The sequence below is a fragment of the Hydractinia symbiolongicarpus genome, chromosome 9 (genome assembly GCF_029227915.1).
Source record: "Hydractinia symbiolongicarpus strain clone_291-10 chromosome 9, HSymV2.1, whole genome shotgun sequence".
Lineage (NCBI taxonomy): Eukaryota > Metazoa > Cnidaria > Hydrozoa > Anthoathecata > Hydractiniidae > Hydractinia > Hydractinia symbiolongicarpus.
The window spans coordinates 26,233,776-26,255,449 of NC_079883.1; the positions used below are offsets into that span (position 1 = coordinate 26,233,776).

Below are 21,674 nucleotides of genomic sequence, written 5' to 3' on the forward strand. Positions count from 1 at the left end.
TCCTCAAACGGTGTGTAATTTCAAGGGCCTTGTCCAACGTTAGGGTTAGGGTCAAATACATCATGCCGCTTTTTCTCTCCTCCTGGCATACCTGAACATACCCTCTATTTCTCCCTTTGATATTGTCATATGGCGGTCAAGACCATACTGTCTAGCATTGGAAAAACACAGGAATCTCTCGAGATCGGCACGTTTGAACAGGGGCTGATTTTGTTTATCGAAAAAGGTCTCAATCGATCCTGCAGGTATTGCGTTGAATGAGGAGAGCTGTGAAGACATTTCCTATATACCAAAGCTTGACCAAAGGATTTCAACGTGGTCACTCGAGAATCTTCCAAGTCCTGGGGTGTTCCAACCATGTACAAGCATGCGTGCTTGGATTTTTTCAATTCAATTTTAATCTCATCCCAGTCGGGGATCAAATTCGTCTCCTCGTCTATCATTTTCATATCGCTCCTCTCGTGTGGATACCACAAAAAACAAGGCATTCTTTTGCCTCCTGAAGTTCCTGGGGAAAGCATTATAGCTCTGAGTTAAGAGCCATATGCTTCCTATGCTTACCACTGACGGCAAGCTCAAGCAGGGGCTGTCAGCGCTTGTCAAGGCTCTCGTCGGCTATGACGTCGTCCACGATAAACAACGTGTCCTCTCCTGCCAACAATGATGATAGTCTTTGGATCCATTCAAACAGCTCATTTCCGGGGTCTATAAGAAACACGTAGTCGTCACGCCAGAGCGATGCCCTTTCTAAATAGGTGATATTCCACCGTAGGGTAGGGCATAGTATCACAACATTATGAAAGTGCTTTTTATACTCATGCTCAAGCAAATCTAAAACACGCTGTGTTTTGCAACAAGAAGTAGGGCCAGTGAAAATTGCTGTATGCTGATCTCTTACGACATCCAACATTTACTTAGTAGTTGCTACACTTTCCATCATGAATTTCAGGGTATAGCGCGGCACATGAAGAACATATTAAAACACCACCGTGATTGTTTACCAAAGGCCCACAGACTGCGATACCGGCTGTATACTTTTTATATAGAAACACAACCAATCACCACTACCACGTGGTCCGGATCAAATAAAATGGATATTATTCTTTTGTTACGAATTAACATGTTATGCGTAATACATATTATACCTTGTATTAAATAACAAGACTGTCTATACAACTTTTGTTATTTCATCCATTTTTGTTATCAACTCCTTATGTTTCCAGTCGTATTTTCGGTTTTAGAATTGCTCCTTTGGCTATTTTAATTTCAGTTTTCTCGGCCCTTTCTTGCGCATTTGGCCCTGAACAGACCCTACTCGCCGCGTAGCTCAACAACCCCATTTGCGTTTGCCAAAATCTTTAATCCAGCAAATACAGCCAGCTCTTCAGTGCACCCGCGTTTCGAGAATCTGTATACCCGAGAGGGAAGGGTATATGAGTAGCTTCACCATTTCCTTTACCCCTTTATAGTCAATACTTTACCCTTGTGCACATTTCACCGACTAATTGCACTGTACATGCACGCTAGCTCGTTTGTTAGCCTAGTTTTTAATTCATCCAGATTACCCCCGGGCGCTTTTTCCACGTCTCCAGCACGGCCCCTTTGCCTTGTTTTACATTCGCTACTCACCGACTGTACATTACGTCACTTTCTCGAGGTGCAGTGGTACTCTCAACCAATTAAAATCTAACCATTACAGGTACCTTCCACCTACCTTATATTTAATTATATACCCTCTAATTTCGCTGTCAATGGCAAGAGGATCTACCTCGTGCCCAACGACTTTGATGTCCTTGCATTTGGTACGCCGCTTCACCTATGCCTTGTCCAAGCAAATTATGCAACTCTTTCTTCGACTATTGCCCCTGATCTTGAACCTGTCCGGAGTTAGAACGTGCTTGCACCCTCTACGGCGTTTGTTATCCGTTTACCATTGAGGTATACGCCCTATGTAATACCTTAGCAACCTTAGCAAGCGTTGGAGACCTGCCAGTCTCCTGGCACTTGAATGGTATCTTATGGTGTATGTGAATGAATTCATAGAGCTCCCAGGTATAACCCTCTGTGCTTCAATATGGGCCCTACAGATAGCTATGACATCGTGCAGAGGATGGCGCTTGCGCTCTTTTGACAGTTTCTTTTTATTGAGGCAGGGGATGCATGTCGTCGTTGGTTGACCGTTACGCTTCATTTTGAACTGGTTCAAGGGGAGAGAGTTTGAGCATTGTGAACACTTTTTGGCCTCCTCCATATTGATTTCTATAAAAGCATATCTAAAATCTCCTTTTCTTTCGGTGTTACGTTGCTTGTGGTCATTTATTTAGTGTCATTCTTTGAAAAAATTCAATGCATCTTGAAGATGTCAATCTGAGGCTGATTTTTGCCCTGTTTCCCTTGCTGAGGCTCCGGAGTCGCCGGCTTGTCCTAACCTCTATCAAATCTGTACCAACATAAGCGATCGGAACATAGGGTAGAAATATAGTAATATACAAACACACTTCAATTTATTCCCGCGTAGACGCCAGGCGGTAATGGCCACGGGCAAGCGTGGTAATTTGATCGGGTTGTACGAGCCTTTTGTCATCTACCTTGTTTAACGCTAAGTTCGATACCTCCTGGGTGTAGATTTGATGGCCCTTGTTTTGAATCAACATTTGACTCCTATAGACGTCAACGCCCTCTTCCAGACATCGCCGATAGTCATCAAGGGTGATGGAGTTTTTAGTCACGCATCTTTTTACGCCCTTCACTTTGCGATCACCGCCCTCTTTGGTAAGGCTCTTGTAAGTATAGAGTTTTGCTTTCAGGGTAATGAACTCGGGCATTATCTTCACCGCTAGTTCGTCTTTCATGAGGCCTACGACCTTCTTGTTCTTACCTACAGGGAGAGGCCTATTATCATCCTTGTCGTAGGCACTCGTATTAAAACGTGTCTCGACATCGTCCTTGATATCCCTGTAAAAGTCTTCTGTTCGTATGTGGTACACAAAGAAGTCTGTATCCATGTGACAGAACTGTAATTTGCTACCATATTTGGGCTGCATGTAGTCGTAATGGAACTCGTACATTACCACTTTTAACATATCCAATATAGCCTGGCCTATATACACCGGCTTATTCATCTTGACCTCCATTTTACCCATCTCTACACCTAGTAGGTGCTTGCTGAACCGACTTCCACCTAAAATTTGGTATCATCACGAGCTTCGCGTACTTGTCCTCGTTGGTGACCAGCTGAATGTTGCGGTGATTTCTAATATTCTCCATCGTCTTATCAAACACGCTTATATTCATCAACTTATAGAAGTCCTTCTCGAACTTGTTTTTGGCAGCCGTTCTCAGCCTAGTGTTGTGATCTATATACCCTTTAAGCCCATGTTTTAAGGACTCGTGAAGGGCTCTGATATGTACCACATATTTTCGCTTGTTTTCCAAATTTGGTACCAGTTTCTCGACCTTGTGGACCGTCCTGCGTTCGGGTAAGAACAGCAGTTCGTTATGGCAATCGTTTAGTCTCTTCAGGAAGTCGATGTCAACCTCTAGGATATACCCATGCCTATTGTCCCTAAAGAGCTTTCGATCCGCTTTTCGGTAAATGCCTCGGTATTTGATTCCCATTTGAAACCGTCCATTGGCAGGTTTTGATGCATCGCCCATCCGTATAGGTTATTGTTATCGAGATATTGGAGGTAGGAGGATTCAACCTTTGGATCTTACTGGTCTCCCATGTACTTGTTATTAGCCCTGGAATACCGGTGCACAGCCTGGGTTATACCTCCTCTTATACCCCTCTGGAATATCAGGAGCATGTCAGGATCCGTAAGGGGCTCTAACCTGATTCCAGTATATTTGAGAGCCACCTTCCAGGCCAAACCAGGTGCACTGTAAAAGTGCGCAGGATCAAGTTTGTAATTCGTCAAGCATACGTCTCGGAACGTTTCAAAAACGTCGGCTAATAGCAGAACGTCCGTGCTGAAGTACACATCCATCGTTGAGGTTGCTTGTAAGTTTGTCTAGGCTTGATGCCATAAATCGACAGGAATCTATGAACCTGATTTCAATAGTATAACCATTTTTCAGCCTCTGTTGGCATCGTAATTTTAACGGCCTCGTGATCCTTGCAGTAGCTATGATGCTTGTCCCTCGATTCAACCGCGTTGAAGCCCTGTAGGTAGTTCAGGCATAAATGCATCGATTTTGTGTTCTTTGATGTCTCACTATTTAAGAGTCGCAATAGAGATTTGACGGCTGTATAGTGGGTCTTTTTATCATCCGTGATAAGCAATAGGGTCACCGATCGACGTAGGATGTTGATCTTCTTTCCTGTTATATACAAGACGTTTACCGCATCTTAGTTTTCACGGTCGAACAATTTTTCAACATTTCCGGCCTCTCAAAGAGGTCCATGGCCTCTGGTGTTGGTACTATAATCACGGGCTTGACCGGCTTTCGTTGTCCAGCCCTTCTGACCTGTCTCTGTGGTACGTCCTCCAATAAAGAAATCAATTCAGCCTTGCGTAGCTTGTAATACCCAGTTAAGCCACGGGTTTTCGCAATATCACGTAATTGTTTCACGGTGTATGTATTCATTTCTTTATTGTATAGAGTTTTTTATTTTCTCAGAGGATTTCACTCTTGTCGACTAACACAGTTGACGTCTTGACTGCGCATGCGTTGATTATTAGCATAAGGGAATTCGCCTTTGACCCATTTTTTGTATGATTTGATATGCGGTAGACTATCAGGGAATTGTGCTAGAAATTTTTGACTCATTTTTGTATGATTTTTGATGACGTCACTACATTGCACTGATTATTAGAGAGTAACCATGGCTGGGCAGTGCATGGTACTGGATGGTACTGGATAATGAGGACTTGCTGTGACGTGCGCGTGCGCGTATGCGCGACTGTGCTAGAACATACATTTCCCTATCTCTACACTTGTCAATGTTTAGAGTAGACTTATGACTCAAGTTAGGTTATTTGGTAACATCCAAATGTGTTAATTGTTGCTGACGTCAACATCGCCATTTTTTCGCGAATTCCAGGGCAACGTAAATTGTCCGCCTGGTCTACGTGTGTGTAAAAGCAGTGACTTTGCAGCCTGCCGGCCGCAGTCGAAACTTTTGTCCATATATGAAAAATATGGAAAAAACTTCCTTTGTCGCAAACACGTTCCAAGAGCATTTTGCCTCGCTGGGGGCCAAGAGAGAACCTGAGCATTAGACGTACTTTAAAATATCGAGCGAGTATCCTTTCTGAAGTCCGCCAATCATCTGAATCAGTTTACCATTAACTCTGTTCTCATTTAAGAGTAGACTTTTTAAAATAAACTTTAGTACACTACCTTTTGATGAGCCTTTTTGGCAGAAAAAGTTAGCTAAATATAATGGGTTTGAATTTTTGCAGTTCTATGACCTCACACGCTCTCGTCCCCAAGGATTTTTGTGTTTTTGATATTAAAAAGGCAAATTCCACCCCTGGATATGAGGGTGTTTCAAAAGCGGGTAAAATACCTCTGCTTAAACTAAATAGGTCGTTTTATCCGCCCTAAAATACGGTTAAATAATCTCAAGAAATAAAGAATTTTGACCGCTTTTGGACGGGGACGGAGATGCTTGGCAACGTCTGACATTGTTTGTTATTGTAGTCTCGCTTGCTCAAACATTCTAATAAAAATGGTGGCGTGATGTTTACAAAACAATCTGATCTGCGCTCGTCCCGTGCGTAGCTGTCTGTCTCTAGCAAGCTAGGAAGAATGGACGTCATTTGTTTAAAAACAATAACTTCGCCTGGAAAGTCTACTTTAAAAGACATAGCACTTGCTTCTTTCGGATCTTTCTTTGCTTGTTCATCATACTTAGACTCGTCGGAATTGCTGCTATGGACAAAAGGCGAGAATAAGGTCAGTTACACATTCTCCACACCAGAGGTAACTCTCTGCTAGCTGCTGGCTAACACAATAGTTGTTTGCCTCACTGGTTTCGGGAGGTATACCCTGTCAATTTTTCCAGGTGGGACTACAAAGGCGGTTCTAGATTGCTTTAAACTCCCGCTGTTTTTGAACATCATGGCTAGCCTCACAAATATCGAGGGATATACCATGTCTTATTATCTCTAGGAAAGGCTGTGGCTTTGATGGGGAGTCCTGGAGTATTTAATGCTCTCTTTGAGCTACACAAACTCAATTAGGGTCAACACTCTGCAGACAATTCCCTGCATCGGCCGACACAGTGCGCCATCTACCCAATTTCCCTCGCATGGCTTGGGTTATCTATCTATCTCTAATGATCTACCAACTGAGCCACCGACCACCATATAATATACCTATACCCCATTTAACATTGCTACTGTAATGTTATGAATTACCACAAATAAATTTTATTAGCCTCGCTAACTAAAATGAATTTTCCTCATTTGAATGCTTAAATGCAAAAGAATGTGCTACAGAGCAAATCCCTAATTGGAATCCACTAACAAACACAAAAGAATTGTCCAGAAAAAAAACCCAATTTAAATCAACCAATAAAACCAGTGTGGTTACATCTTGCCCTTTTATACGAGATAGGAATTAATCATGTTTGTTTGGGTGAGTGAGTGAGTTAGACCATTCTTGTTCAAAACATTAAATAAGAAAGGATATCATGTCAGCAAAGGACAAAATAAGTAACCAATAAAAAAGCGCTGTCAGTATTCTGACCACAAAAAGTTTCTTTTTGACTCAGTATATTTCTTTCCACCTCAACTGTTTGATTTGTGCCAGGTGATAAAAAGAATTATCTTGGGTCTCCTGGCTAGTAAATTATGGATTTTTATTCAGGGAGAACTGCAAGTTAGGCTATGATAGAGTAATCAGTTTATAATGCAATTTATTTCTCATAATTAGGCTATTTATTAACATTAGTTCTGTTTTATCAGGTAAAACAAAGTATGAAATCTACTTGCAATGCTACAAAGATATTTTAATTATTATATATTTGCGTTGCCAAAAAAATATAGCACTTAGTTTGTTTTGATTTAAGAACACATGTGTTATGGTTCCTTTGTTTTGATGCCAAAGTTATCTCTTGAAAAAAGGCAAAGTCCTGGCGGATATTATCAAAATGGCTGCATATATAGCTTAAGTAGTCTATTTCTAGCCAATTCATTTTTCTACATCTTATTGGTTCAAAGCAGCATATATTATATCTTTTAACTGTTACAATAAAGATGTAATTATAATCCGTATTCCAATTATATATATATAATGATTTATTCTGTAATATGTCTATTTTAGTTTATTTATGATAACTATTTATATTTAGGCAAAGTCTCTTTTGGGACACACAGGTATGGTACGGGCCTTATGCTTTGGAAACAATGCTGACAAATTATTGCTTGCTTCTGCTTCAAAGCAAGCTATCAATGTTTGGACAATATTTGATCCTGAGAGTGATGGTGGTAAGCCTATTCATGCAGATTTATGTGTAGATATATATATATATATATATATATATATATATATATATATATATATATATATATATATATATATATATATATATATATATATATATATATATATATATATCCCAGGACAAGCTTGTTTCACGGCTCATCAGCTGGGCTAGTGTGGGGTTTGAACCGCAAACCTTTCAATTCGTAGTTGATGATATTGAAACCCATTACACCAACTAGGCCACATGCGATCGTACTACATGTTACCAGAGTGCTCAATGCCCCTAGGGACAGAGCTATGCGCAGTAAAGATATATAAAAATATTTTTATAAAATCTTGTTATAAAGGGTGTATGTGCGAGATAGAATAGATCTAGAAGTAATTAGTATGTAGACAATAAAGTGTATATATAAAGAAAGAGAGATTTACGGAAGGACTGAGCAATCAGAATTTGCACGAAGGATTTAAAACTTAAATGCATTAATAGAATGTTTCTTGGAGAAAAGTATACTGTAACGATAAGATATCTTGGCGAATATAGACAAAAAAAGACAGTTGAAAAAGTTTTATTGAGCTAGTTAATTTGAAGGTAATAAGATCAATGTCTTGGTTTTTTAAAAAATCGGGATTAAAATGATCTTAAAATTTTGAATGTAAGAGAATCGAAGAGTGTTTTGAATAAATTTGTCGTTAGAAAAATTAAAAAAGAAAGTCCAAATAAGTTCATTTTATTTAAATCACATTAGCCAGATCATAAATAAAACTAAATTTTGTAGTTTCTAATATTTTGACTATAGTTCAAGTCATCATCAGAGAATAAAATTTTTTTGCAACAAGTAGCTGTTATATATGTGACATTAAATTAGTGATAGTTCTTTAGAGCCCATTAAACCATGGTTCAATGCAGGTTTCAATTGATTGATACACAGCGCTTCTTTTGTTATCACACTGCAATCTATAACGTTAACGTTTGATTGGATACAATTTATGTGTGATAATCGGACTTTACTGTCCTTCGGCATGATATCATCAAGCAAGTTGGGAGCAACGCCATTGCATCAACGCCATTGCATCAATGTGTTTATGTATCACACTATTTCTAACTCCATGCATGTTCTAAGGTTCTCTCATACAATGTACATTCAATTTTACCAATGTATTGTGCGTTAGATCGAGCACAGGAGAACTGGTAAACAACATTTGATTTAGACAGGAGAGATTTAGCATCCTTCGTGTTTGTAAAAAATTCCAATTTCTTGGTGTCATACATAATTTTAAATTAAACGAATTTATCTTTTTCTAGGTTACGATGGATTTTACGAATACATGATTTATCAATTTTTTATTTTATTTAATTTATTATTTTTGATTTTATCGTTACCCCATGCTAATATCCAGGGGGGACTCCCATGAGTTTTTAAATGGGCGAGCGAGTGACAGACTCCGGAGAAATAAACTGCAGGAAACAAAATGGTCTCATAATGACATTGCTTTTATTAAAACCCCTTTTTAAATTCTTTTTGTCAACAACTTACTCATAACTGTGTGTAATTTGTTTAGATATGCAAGGTTCTTGCATGAATATTGGAAGAAATCTTGGTGATGTGAACCATTTAAGTTTTTCCATGGATGATTCTTTAATCTCAGCATGTATATTCGATGAAGTCTGGGTGATAAACATCAAGGTATAGGAAAGTCTTTTGTTTTTAAAAGCACTGATACTGCCATAATAAGCCCTTATATATAATGAGATAAAATTCCTAACATTTTATATTATGATTATGACCTCAAAACAGGGAGAACTTCTGCAAAAAAAGCAATTACCAGGTCAATTGTGAAAGCTAAAGTTAAAAAAGCTCAAACTAACACAATAGTTCTCTACAAGCAGCATATACCAACAATTAGTTATACATGAAAGGTGAAAATAATGTACACAGAGTTTGCTAAATTTTTTTCTTAATAACGAAAATAAATTCCATAGAAAATCTGTCTTATAATTTTTTTTTCCTGAAGGTTGTTGTGAAAATTATTTTTATTTAGAGAAGTGAATTAGTTGCCACACTTGTTGGTCATTTAGGATGTGTTGTTGCCTCTGAGTTTTGCTCACAAGATGAAGACCTGTTAATTACAATATCTGAAGACAAAACCTATGGTGTATGTTGTTTTCAATACTTACATGCTCATTATTTTTAATAAATTTGCAAACAAAAATTAAATGCAATTAAATTTCAAGCTTATAACCATTATATACTGTTGTCACTATTTTTGTTTTGTTCTGGGTAATAATATTGTGCTAAATCAAAAATTCTAAAAGTTCTTCCTAGAACACATAAAAGCCTTTACCTTGTAACAGCAATGGTACTAGGTCTTTCCATTTTGTTTCGAAGTCACCATTTCTAAACCATTCTAAATGAACAGAACTTTTTACATTCGATTAACATGTTGAGGTTTTAAAATTCATTAATTTGTATTTTGCTAATGACAGTAGTGTATTTTTTAGATCTGGAGTCTTTCAGAAAAAGATCAAATTTATCAATCATCAATTATCTCCGGTAAGATTTAGCTGGAAGGTTATATTAAATGTCTCCTAAAAGAGATAGCATGTAGGTAGTCTAATTCTATTGAGTCCAGCATATTTGATCATGCAAGTTTGGCCATGTATTTAATATTCTCATGTAGCTCTTGAGCATTTGTTTGAAATTAAATTTTGTGAAACCTTTCAGTAATATTTACTAAGAAGTGCTTTCACACTACTACCTTTATTTATTACCTCTTTATGACATTGTTTACATTTGTATCAAAAAAGTATTTTTGAATTCACTTTTAGCTTCGTCATCACTCTTTTCACTAGCCACTCACCCCTTGGAAAATTTCTTTACAACTGGATCTAGTGATGGAATGGTGGGTTACTACATTCTAACTTATAAAAGCATTTTGTTTTTAATTTGTTATGCTATTATTTTTTAATGTTGTAAATCAATTATTAAAAGACAACTTTCACCCTCGGTGAATGATTTGGGAGCCTGCTACTGGATATGGTAGATGCTTCAACCAACAGCCATAGTCGATTGAACTTAGCCAAATCGTCAATGACCAAATATGTTACAGCCAATGCTAATTTTCCGATCTGAGAAAAATGACTTGAGTTGAACTTACACTGAAGTTGAAGTCTTCTCAACTAAATTATCTATCCCTTCTTTTTTAGTTACGTATATTTGATGTGACACTTCGCAATAGTTTACATGAAGTCAATATTGCAGCGAGAGGTGTGTAACTGTTGTTACAAATTACCATTTTTTATATATCTCCAGGATGTTGTTCAAATTATTTTGTTGTAGCATCATCTACAGAGGAACTAGGAGATAACTACAATGATTATGCAATTTTATCTCTTAAATATTGGAATCGAAGCAAACCAATTGTTGAGGACAAAAGTTATGTTAAGTAAGTTATCAAAATTACTAACTTCAGATATTACTATTCTGGGGTGTCTTATTTATTCAGATTGTCAGTGATGTTTGTCTGCCTTATTCACATATCACCAGTTTCTTCTTCATTCAAATGTTAGCAATTGTTCCTCTTAGGGTAGCATTAAATGAGGAACTTTATTTGGCTGTTGGTTGCTCCTCTTGCTTTATGCTGCTAAATGCAAATTCATTGGATATATTATGGATTGTCTGTTTTAATGGTTTGTTTGTTTATAAATTTCGTACTATTTTTGAATGTGAATACAAGGTCTGTTTTTTTTAATTTAAATTTTTTGTTAAAAGCTTAGCAGTTACATGTATTTACTATTTTGCTTAGTCACGTTCGTGACACACAAGAATTTTAGTAGTTTCGAATATATATTTAGTTGCAGCAAGACTAAAATCCCATGAATTAATAATTCTTTTGAATAAGGACATTAATTATTGACAAGAAAACATTGGTATGAAGTTCTTTGAATTAATTGGAACCACCTAGTTTCTCACGCTTCACACATCATTAAGCTGCATGTTTTTTTAATTTAAAAATTAATTTTCTTGTTTTTAGAGGTCACATTGAACACACTATCAACTCAACTTTCACAGGCATCGAGAATTTCTTTTTCAGTTTCAGATGAAGAAAGTGTATGTTTTTATCTGTTTAAGATTTTATTCTTTATCAGAATGCCTACGGCTCTGTTTATCTAATTTGTACTCCTCAATATTTTCAAGATGTTTTGTTATTAAAATTTGGCTGTAAAATCTCTTATATCATTTTTCTTGTTTAAATTTATTCACTTTTAATTAGGTTAAATATTTATTTGTTTTAGTTAATCTGTACTGTTTCCAATTTGTTCACGAACGACATTCATATTTTGCAAGTTGAAAGCACCGAAGGTCTGCTGTCATCTGAACTATCAGTTCTTTCACAGTAAGTATAGCTTGCAAAATCATAAAGCAGTGAGGAATGTCAGTACGTTTACGTTAAAGCTTGTGTTGTTTATGTTTAGAGATCCGTTACATCAAGACTCCCCTTTAAAATCCAAACTGCAACCAAAATTGAAACAAGGTTTGCCTTTCTTTTTAAAAATGAGACATTTATGCTGCCTTCGTCAATATACAGTTTTTAAATTCTTTATCAAGATTTAGACGATATTTTAAGTCTAGCCAACTTATCATTTGAACGGTTAGGTGTATACTATTTAAAACAAGATGTTCAAACCAACTGCAACATGCTTCGTTACTTTGCTATTGTTGTTCTTTTGTAACGCCCTGGGCGTTAATTAAATAGTTAAGAAATTTGTTAGAGTGGGTACTAAAAAAAGTATTCAAAGTAGCATTGTTAATTTCTTTTTTTTTGATTTTTTTTTTAAATTTTAAATTATTAGAATCAAAGAAGACACGAGGTAATAAGCCGAATAAAATGAACCAACCCTTGACATTTAAAAATCAAATTAAAAGTACTGGTTACACAAAAGAGTCACCAAGGTATATCCCAGACTCTGTAATTGTGCATCTGATGAACAGTTGGTTATGTTAACTGAGGAGATTTGTGACGAGTTTTATGTGTTTTTTCTAGAAAACAAATGTTTACACCAAATACAAATAATAAAAAGAAAGAAAGTGCGTTATCAAAAACAGCTACGAATTCGGTTGGTCCATGGGGTGCTACGCCTTCACCCAGGTACTATCAGCTATAAATGATTATTGAGTTTCGGGAAAAAAGTTTTAATAACTGAAGGGATTTGAAAGTCATGTAAATGCAAGAAAAGGAGAAGAAGCTTTGTAGGCTTTTAAACGTCACTTACTTTTACCATTGGGTTGGCAACACGATAGGAAATTTATTGACCTAAATTGTTTTAAAAGCCCCTCTCCAATAAACGCCCGCTCTAAAAGTAAAAATATTATATAAATATTTTATTAAACGACCCTCTCTGTATTGAAGCACCTCCCTAGTGTGGTTATAAACCTCTTTGAGCCAACTGATTCGGACTTTAGAGATGCCAATATTGAAGATAATTTAATTGACTTTGATGAAGAAGAATATAACCTTTAAATTAAGGATATATAAAAAATATCTCACATATTAAAAAAATATTTTTTCTTTTTCTTTTATTAACTTTTATTAACGCCCCTCTGTAATAAACGCCCCCTAAACACCCAGGGTGTTATTGGGGAAAATACGCTAAATGAATTAAAGCCCTTGGAATTAAAATGGTTTCGATTGAAGACCATACTTTCACAGATTTTGTATTTTTATTTAGATCCACTGGGAAAGAGTATCCTATTGATAGTGATCCACCAACAAGACTTACCTATGATAAACATTACGCTTCCGCTTTCAATGATATATCATTTACAGGTAGAATCGAAATAAAGGATCCGAAATTTTGTTGTTATTTAAGATTATTAGTTGACTCTGGGTAAAGTCCTTCCTTCTTGTTGGTATTACAAATAGGAAGGGTCACGCGAATTCAGTGTGAGAAAAATTTCGAACCCCTGTATTTTCGTGCATGATCATCATTTACTCCCCTCGATGATGAGACCTATAATATGACCTATATTAAAGTTTCTAATTCTAATTTTTTTTTCACGAGTCCACATCAAATTTCAAAAAATTAAGGATTGCCCAAACTTACCCTCCATTTGCAAATGCCTTACCGCAGTCAACAGTTATAACTTGTTACATCATTAATATGTCTTCGTTATTTAGATTCAGGTAAATCATTGGTTTGTGCATTAGCAGACGGAACAGTGTTTTTGTTGAAGTCTCCAAAACTGGAGAGTAGTGTTAACTTTATTGGTAGGTTCTTATGTTCTAGTGTCATTCACAATCATATGGCTAAATTGTGTAGTCATAACTGGAGTTGTTACATTGACATGTGTGTGTTCGTAAAAAAAAATCCTCTTTCTTACACTTCTTACCTTATCCATTCCTTTTCCTTTAACTTGAAGAAAAATGATTCCATGTTTATGATTAATGTTTAAAATTATTTTGAGGCAATTGTTATTCATACACAAGGGACACCGTGATGTTTTCTCCTTAATCAGAAAGAACTCTTTTCCTGACTTTGTCCTTATCTTTATTTTTAGGCCATAATGGCGGTGTATCTTCTGTTTGCATGAGTCATACAAGCAATATGGTGCTGTCGGCTGGTACGGATAGAACTGTTAAGTTGTGGCAACCGGGACAAACAGATCCAATCCTAAACTTTTCGCATCTTAAGCATAATTTTCACAAAGAAAAGGTTTCGCAGCCACTTGATCCGGTAATTTCTTTTTTGTTTGTTTAGTCTGTTTTACAAGAAAAACAGGAAAAAAGCTACTAAGAAATCTTAGGTTATGATTTAAAATGCTACAAAGCTTGACAAAGAATTTTTGTAAAATATTATTATGGTTTGATACTTCTCAAAATTACCAAACAGTATAACTCTTGGTTCAATAAACTGTAGCCGGTCGACAGCTTTTCAATATTTTCACAATATATATCGTCCGAATTGTTAATAATCACCATCATGGAATTCCATGAAATTTTTAATGGACATTTTAAGGACTGTTCGCAGCTGATTAAATTTTTATCTGCATATAAAATTACAAAAACAATGGATTTGAAGTTTTCTTGCCGGTTGAAGGGAGTGCTACATTCCTCTACGAAATCACATATATGATGCACATAGAATTGTTAAAAAGGCCATTAAAATTTTCACCTTTTTTTTAACGAACATATTGTAATAATTTTTTCAGGGAAACCCTTCTTACAGCAAAGATATCAGTCGTGCGATGTTTTATTACGTTGATCAATTTATCATGTTGTCGCACGGCAATTCGTTGTGTCTGTATAAATATCATGTTGATTCCACGAAGAAAGACGTCAAAAGGTTTTGTTTTTCTTTTTGAGCAAAAATATGAACGGAAACTGCATTGTTCACTTGCAGTTACGTGTTACTATTTCTTAAAAAATAGGTTAAATTGGGCAAAAAAAGACATTGACTTCTTAAATCACGTGTTGCTTATTGTTTATTCTTTGTGGCTTTTCTAATAATGTTAGGCGCAACAATAGTGTAAATAAGCCGTAAAAGAAGTAAAAATTTTGTGCCTTGTTACAGAGTGGTCTCCATCGTAGACGATAGCAATTTTTTCCGTTTAGATATCAAACCAACAACCGTTACAAACTTGTGCAGGGTTTCGAAGTGAGCGATGCACGGAACATAACGACATTCTCAACTATCAATTCATTTTACTCTTGTATCCTTTTCCAAAAGAGAAATCATCCTTTATCTTCATCAACACGATTTATTATTATAACTTATTCATTACGATGGAGTATTTGTACACCATAAATGATCACGCCCATTTCTGTGAATCTGTTAAAAAAAGCGGCCATTAAAACCTTGTCTTCTAACAAATCACCCTTTTTCTTTCAAATAATACCACATTTATTTTAAATGAGTTCTTAGTTTCAAATATATGCCAATGCAAAAAATATTTACACAGTCGCTTTTTTCGTATTTTTTAAAAATCTGTTAGCCATCTGGATTCTTTATACACTTATTACTCCTTAATTATTTGAAAGATATTGCATTGTGCGCATGCTCCAACAAATCTGTAGTCGTGTTCGACGTCAATAAAGTTCAACCAGTTCGAACAATATCGGACGCTCATACGAGATCAGTGAATTCTTTATGCCAAAATCAGGTAATATTTTCATTACAAGTAGCTTTTTCAATGCTGACAGCGTTTGCAGTAAAAGGTTTTGTTAACATTATCGCTACTTGAGCGATCTTATCAACGCCCGGGAAAGATTATAAATATACAAGAAAATAGGGGCGGAATTGAAGATGGTGTAGTTTTAGAATTATAAGTCCTATGCAGCCAACTGTTCACGAAACCCTTCGTCTTGTTTACTTTTTTTCGCGGTATACGATGTAGTTACCCTTCCCCTTTATGGGTTGATTATTAAAGAACCAGGCGTTTAAAATGTGTTCATGTTTCTAGTTATATTATATTACCTTATTTCAGGGCTCCGCCTTTGTGTCGCAGACTTCTGAAGCATATGATTTATTTTTAACAGCCGCTCCGACAGATGGAGTGAAATTGTGGGACTTAAGACAAAACAGGTGAGAATGGAAAAAAAATTCATTTACAACAATTCAAAAAGTAGTTAAATAAACATTCTCCTCCCCCAAATTTCAAGGTTGTGTGTTTTTTTTAAAAAATGGGGGTCGTGTGGAAACAATGATTCCAAAGTTATCCAATGTGTATATATTTTACTGTGCTATTGATTAATCGAAAAAAAACTTTATTTTAGATGCGTGCGGAAGTTTGAAGGCCATATGAACAGAGCGCAAAAGATCGGCTTGGCTTATAGTCCATGTGCGAAATACATTGCTGTTGGGTCAGAAGATAGATCTGTAGGTGGATTTCGTCAGCAGTGTTTACGTACGACTTTTAGTAATTCGTTACACGACAACATTTTTGATTTTCCTAGGTTTATCTGTACGACATCCGAAGTAGTTCATATTTGCACAGATTATCATCTCACTCGGATGTTATAACGTCAGTTGCTTTCCATCCGCAGAAACCACTCGTAAGTTATGTTTTCAAATCTTTGTTGTGATATGCGGACGGCGAGTAGCACATAGTGGCACAGTAAACAAGAAGCCATGGCGAGTTTCATATTTTAATTATTTTTTGTATTTTATTTAGCTTGCTTGTGGAACCTTGTCGGGTCAGTTGAGAACGTACGAAGTATAACATATCTTCGAAATAAAATGTTGTGTTTGTTGTTTTTGTTGTTGTTGTTGTCTTTGTTGCTTATGTTGCTGGTATACAGTACAGCCTGTTAAATGATTTTTATAAACCGCCGATACTGTTAAAAGACGTCCCCTTTAAAGCAAGAACAAATTTTATTATCTCCTTTGTTTTTGTGGAATATATTCAATATGTGGTGTAATATAAAATGGTTGTAAATATATATATTAAATGTTTTCAGACAATTTTTGCAGGTAATATATTTAAGTTTTGTTTTTACTATATTTTTACTTGTAATATAATTCAATAAACAGTTATTTATATTTCCTTGTTAGAAGAGCTTAAGATCTCCTTTGAATTTAGAAAATTTTGCAAAGAGTTAAAATTCGCGATGAAAATTTACGATTCGAACGAAATAAAAATTAATTTTGGGGGAGAATATGCACTCAAGCTTTTACAAACAAGTGAATTTAAAATGTTTGCAAAAATTTGCGATCTCATTAAGCATATGGTTTTCTATACTAGCACTTTTTAAGAATTTTTTAAAGGAATTATTTATTATGAAATAGATTTAAATATAAACCAGCTCCTTTTTTTTCATCATCAGAATGATTATATGGTCTTTTAAAAGAAATTTAAATCATGCATAAAAACGTACTATTTAACTCGCTCCAATAACAATACAACTTCGTTTGCAGGTCCACGTGCTTCAACTATACTGTGATTTCTACCAGCTGTGACTTCAAGACGTTTTTTAAAAACTCTGAAATTTCCGTTGTTTGCCTTCAATCTTTATCTGTTAACCTTGGGCGCTACTGCATGGGAAGTTTAATTCTCTTACCTATGCGCCTCCGACGACGACGTCTTAAAGTTGAGGGATCACGAGATATGGCTAATAGACGGCGCTTTTTTCGGGGCAGGTTTAATTAAGTCTCTATTAAAAACATTTAATCTACCCAGTAAACACGAGACGTCTTAAACACGTCTTTAAAACGTCTTTTAAAGACCAGATGAGACGTCTCTAAGACGTCTCTGACCCGTCTAAAAGCGTAACGCCTAAAGACGTCTTTAACAAACATAAAAAGACGTCTTTTTGCGACGTGTTAAAGACGTTTTAAAGACGTCCTTATCTAGTCTCTTTCAAACGTTATACTGCCAATAATTTTAGCCTATGCGTATTAGGATTTTAGTAATTTTAATTCTGATGGAGGTGTGACAAACAAAAACAAGAAAAGGGTTAAGAAAATGATGATGAAGTATTTAATAGAAAATTTATATTTCTATCATTTATATAAATAAACAGTTTAATAAGAATAAATTAATATCACATACAAGCTTTTTTATAAGCAACAACTTTTCTTGTTCTAAAAGATGAATGTTCAATGAGCAACAGATAAGCAACAATCAAGCATTTAAAACAGAAAAACCTAAGCTGCATTAAGCTAAACTGCTGTTTTGCTTATAAAAAAGCGTGCATTATACAAAATATACAGCGTAGCTAGTACTACAAAATTAAAATTGTTGACCATAAACAATAACAGTTAGTATCTTTGAAGGTTGTCTTGAACAACGGCGTCGTTTTATTTCGCCAATCAGTAACACTTTGGTCTGAGCCCTGCTTGAAAATATGTCTGTCATATTGTGCACGTTGGATGATGTGTTTATTCTTTGAAGTTATATCCAAACAACCCTTTAATAAAATGCATTTCAGTCATTACGCCAATATATAAAGTAGCTACTGTTTTTTTTTTCAAGAACAAACTTAAGAGGTCTAAACGTGCAATTGAAGGGGAAGGGATAGTGAAGCTAAAACTAAGCATTTAAAGTATTATTTTCCCAAGTATTGATGAAAGCTCCCCTTGAATTCAAACTGAATTAAAATAAGTCGTAAGCATAATTTTCCGCGTGAAGACCAAAAATCGCAAATGTTTCTGCCCGAGAAAGTACAAAAAATATCTAAGATACTTACTTTTAATCAACAAAATATTTTCTTTATTGTCCATTCATATCTCGGGTAAAAACAGCCTTTTGCTTTGCTATTTACTTGTTGTTTTATGGAGCACATTATTCCTTTAACTTCAAAAGTAAACGTCAAATGCAACATTTGTTGAAATAGAACGATGTTCTTTACAAGTTTATTCTATGCGGTCTTTCGAACGCTGTTTTCATTGTAAAATGTATCCGTTTTTGGACAAATTTAATTCGAATTTTTGGCTACCTCTGTATAAAAAATTCTGAAATATCAAAAACGGTTACGTCAATTATTGCGAATTGGCAAACAAATAACGTTCTTATTTATTTCTTGTGAAATTATCTTTAAAACGAAAAGAAATGATGACATTCATTTCGAACGAGATTATACATGTCTTGCAGAGACCAAATAAAGACGTCTTTGAGACGTTTATTTCCAACGGGATTTTACTGGTCTTACGGAGACCAAATGAAGACGTCTTTGAGACGTTTCTTTCGAACAAGATTTTACTGGTCTTACAGAGACCAAATAAAGACGTCTTTGAGACGTTTCTTTAGAACGAGATATAACTGGTCTTACAGAGACCAAATAAAGACGTCTTTGAGACGTTTCTTTAGAACAAGATATAACTCGTCTAACGGAGACCAAATAAAAACGTCTTTAAGAGGTTTCTTTTGAACGAGATTTGACTCGTCTTATAAAGACGTCTTTAAGACGTCTTTTTCTGGTCGAGAGACGTCCGAACGAGCTAGAGACGAGAAAAGACGTCTTTAAGACGTCTTTGTGTTTACTGGGTACTATTGGTTATAAGTAGAAACAAGATGTTGCATCTACTTATAATATGATGAGTGTATACGTGGGAGAGATTATCAAAAAAGATTAGAATAGATTTGTAAAAGTTCATATTTGAGTATTTCAGAAAACAAATTCATAAATAAATAAATTTTCGATTTTGATAAACAGATCTCAGTGCTGAGAAGCAAATCTTATGTGTCGCAATCAAAAAAGCAAATATCAAATCCTGGAAGTAGATCTTTATTCTGAGACGCAGATCTCAGGATTGAGAAGCAGATCTTAATTCTGAGAAGCAGATTTAAGGATTAAAAAGCAGATCGCAGGTCTGTACCACAATGGTACAGTACCTTTACGGCCAAATCGAGTACCGAGAAATAAGTGGCTAGAGTTACTTTTTAAACTCCTTAGATTCACTTTTTAAATTCTCAGATTTCCTTTTTAATTTCTAAATTTCTGAAAGTGATTTCCCAGATTGAAGATTTGCTTCTCAGATTTGATTGTAGGAATTTTTTCTTGGATCTGATTTTTCACACAGAGCTTAACACAAAGCAGAAGATGCTTCCGTTACTTTCAAAATGGCGGCACTGGAGGAGGTTGCTGATGTGTATTTGTAAATGATTTAGTGCATAGAGGCTATACACATCGACACATTTCTGAATTTTATCACTCCTTTTATCCAGATTTACTTGGTCCTAGTGAAAGAAGTGTACGACGTTATTGTAATACTTATGGTATTACAAGGATATTCGACAACGAACTTGATCATATGGTAGAAAACGTTATAGAACAACACAGGCATGGATATGGACGAGCTATGATGCAAGGCAGCATTCGCTCCGTTATGGGTGTGAACACTGGGGTAATATCACAGAGGTGTGTTGCAAGGTCTTTAAGGCGTGTTGCTCCTAACGAATACGACACAAGATCACGCGATATAATGGTGTGGACAAATCCAATACCATACTATGCTCCATATTTTGGCTACGAAGTCCATATGGACCAAAATGAAAAAATTGGACAAGCCTTTTGCTGCACTCACGCTGCATTAATTGACGGCTGCTCACGTATGATTTGCGGCTACGCAACGATGGAAGTCAAGAATCCTATTATAATTTATGAGTTTTTATATCGCCTTAATAAAATACGGACTTTGGGAGCATAGGGTGGACCATGGTCAGGAGTTTGTACTTTGTACTTTTAGAAGGGTATGGTGGCGGTCAAAATAGGCAAGTCCGGCGACAAACAACATCAACTGAAAATAACGTCATAGAGCGATTTTGGCCAGAAATAAATTCGCGTGTAAATTACTCAATAAAACATGCAATAATTAGAATAACTGAAGAAAACGACAACGTTATGTCCAATTCCGTGTTTAATTCTTGCGTTTCCTGGGTCACGTTGTCAATGGTGAACGACGCAGTCCGTGATTTGATAAATTCATGAAATCACCATAGGGTACCAGGTCCAAATGGGTTGCGTGCCAATTGAAAACACGAATAGTACGACACGATCTATTAGGGTTTCAGAGCAGTATATACCTACAACACCCGAAACTGTCCGAATGTACGAAGACATGGGTGGTTTCTTATTCAGAAACTCGTCATTTGGATTCGACGCCTTTGGAACTGTAGAGCATAACTATGAGCCTAGACAGCATGTTTTTACTTGTGGCGCGTCGTCGAATTTTGTAAATTTGAATCTCTGGGAATAAAAAATTGAATTCCGAAATTTGAATCTCGAAATAAAAAATTTGTAATTCCATGTTTTTTTAAAAATTATAAAATAAATTTTTTTTAGATAGAATCGCGTCTGTAAAGCAAATCCAATGATTGACCGCATTGACCCTGTCATTCTGCTGCAAAAGGTTTAAAAAAATGAGTTACGTCATTGCCAGTTCCAAGGAGGAGGTTATTTACAACAATTTTAAATTGTTTAATATTCATTTTAAATTTCTGGTCCGAAATTCTGTTCCTCAACTGTGGCTCCACTAGTTCTTATGGAACAACTACTCACTTTAAGAGTTTTTTGTGATATAAGAAAAGTGTCTTTGGAACAATTTTATTTAGAATAAATAAATGTCGTATTATTTTGAATAAAAGAAAAATTGTCAACAAACAGACAGCGGTTTTTATCTTAAACATGAAAACTTGATAGATTTTGAGTTTGTAGATATGCTTGGATTGATTCATTGAGTTCAATATCAATACAGGTTGTATTGATATCTGGTTAGCAAATTGATCTTATCCTGTACATGT

The 21,674-nt window shown here is 35.7% G+C and overlaps 1 protein-coding gene across 1 annotated transcript; it reads left to right on the plus strand.

The window, feature by feature from the left end:
• Positions 1-5,691: 5,691 nt before the first annotated feature.
• On the plus strand, positions 5,692-17,193 carry LOC130657005 (WD repeat-containing protein 27-like). Its single transcript, XM_057459956.1, has 24 exons — positions 5,692-5,904; positions 7,304-7,439; positions 8,998-9,122; positions 9,478-9,591; positions 9,938-9,989; positions 10,265-10,338; positions 10,643-10,703; positions 10,776-10,881; positions 11,022-11,125; positions 11,470-11,546; positions 11,732-11,832; positions 11,912-11,970; positions 12,290-12,389; positions 12,481-12,585; positions 13,166-13,263; positions 13,615-13,704; positions 13,995-14,170; positions 14,646-14,779; positions 15,049-15,146; positions 15,475-15,596; positions 15,921-16,018; positions 16,210-16,312; positions 16,390-16,488; positions 16,608-17,193. Exons 1-24 carry the CDS (start codon positions 5,758-5,760, stop codon positions 16,653-16,655), a joined length of 2,427 nt encoding a protein of 808 aa, XP_057315939.1. The 5' UTR covers positions 5,692-5,757; the 3' UTR covers positions 16,656-17,193.
• The last annotated feature ends 4,481 nt before the right edge of the window (positions 17,194-21,674 follow it).

Coding starts and splice junctions, on each gene's coding strand:
- LOC130657005 (XM_057459956.1), top strand. CDS start 5,758: ATGGACGTCATTTGTTTAAAAACAATAACTTCGCCTGGAAAGTCTACT. Junction 10,704..10,775: donor AGTCAATATTGCAGCGAGAG/GTGTGTAACTGT, acceptor ATTTTGTTGTAG/CATCATCTACAGAGGAACTA. Junction 14,171..14,645: donor TTTCGCAGCCACTTGATCCG/GTAATTTCTTTT, acceptor TAATTTTTTCAG/GGAAACCCTTCTTACAGCAA.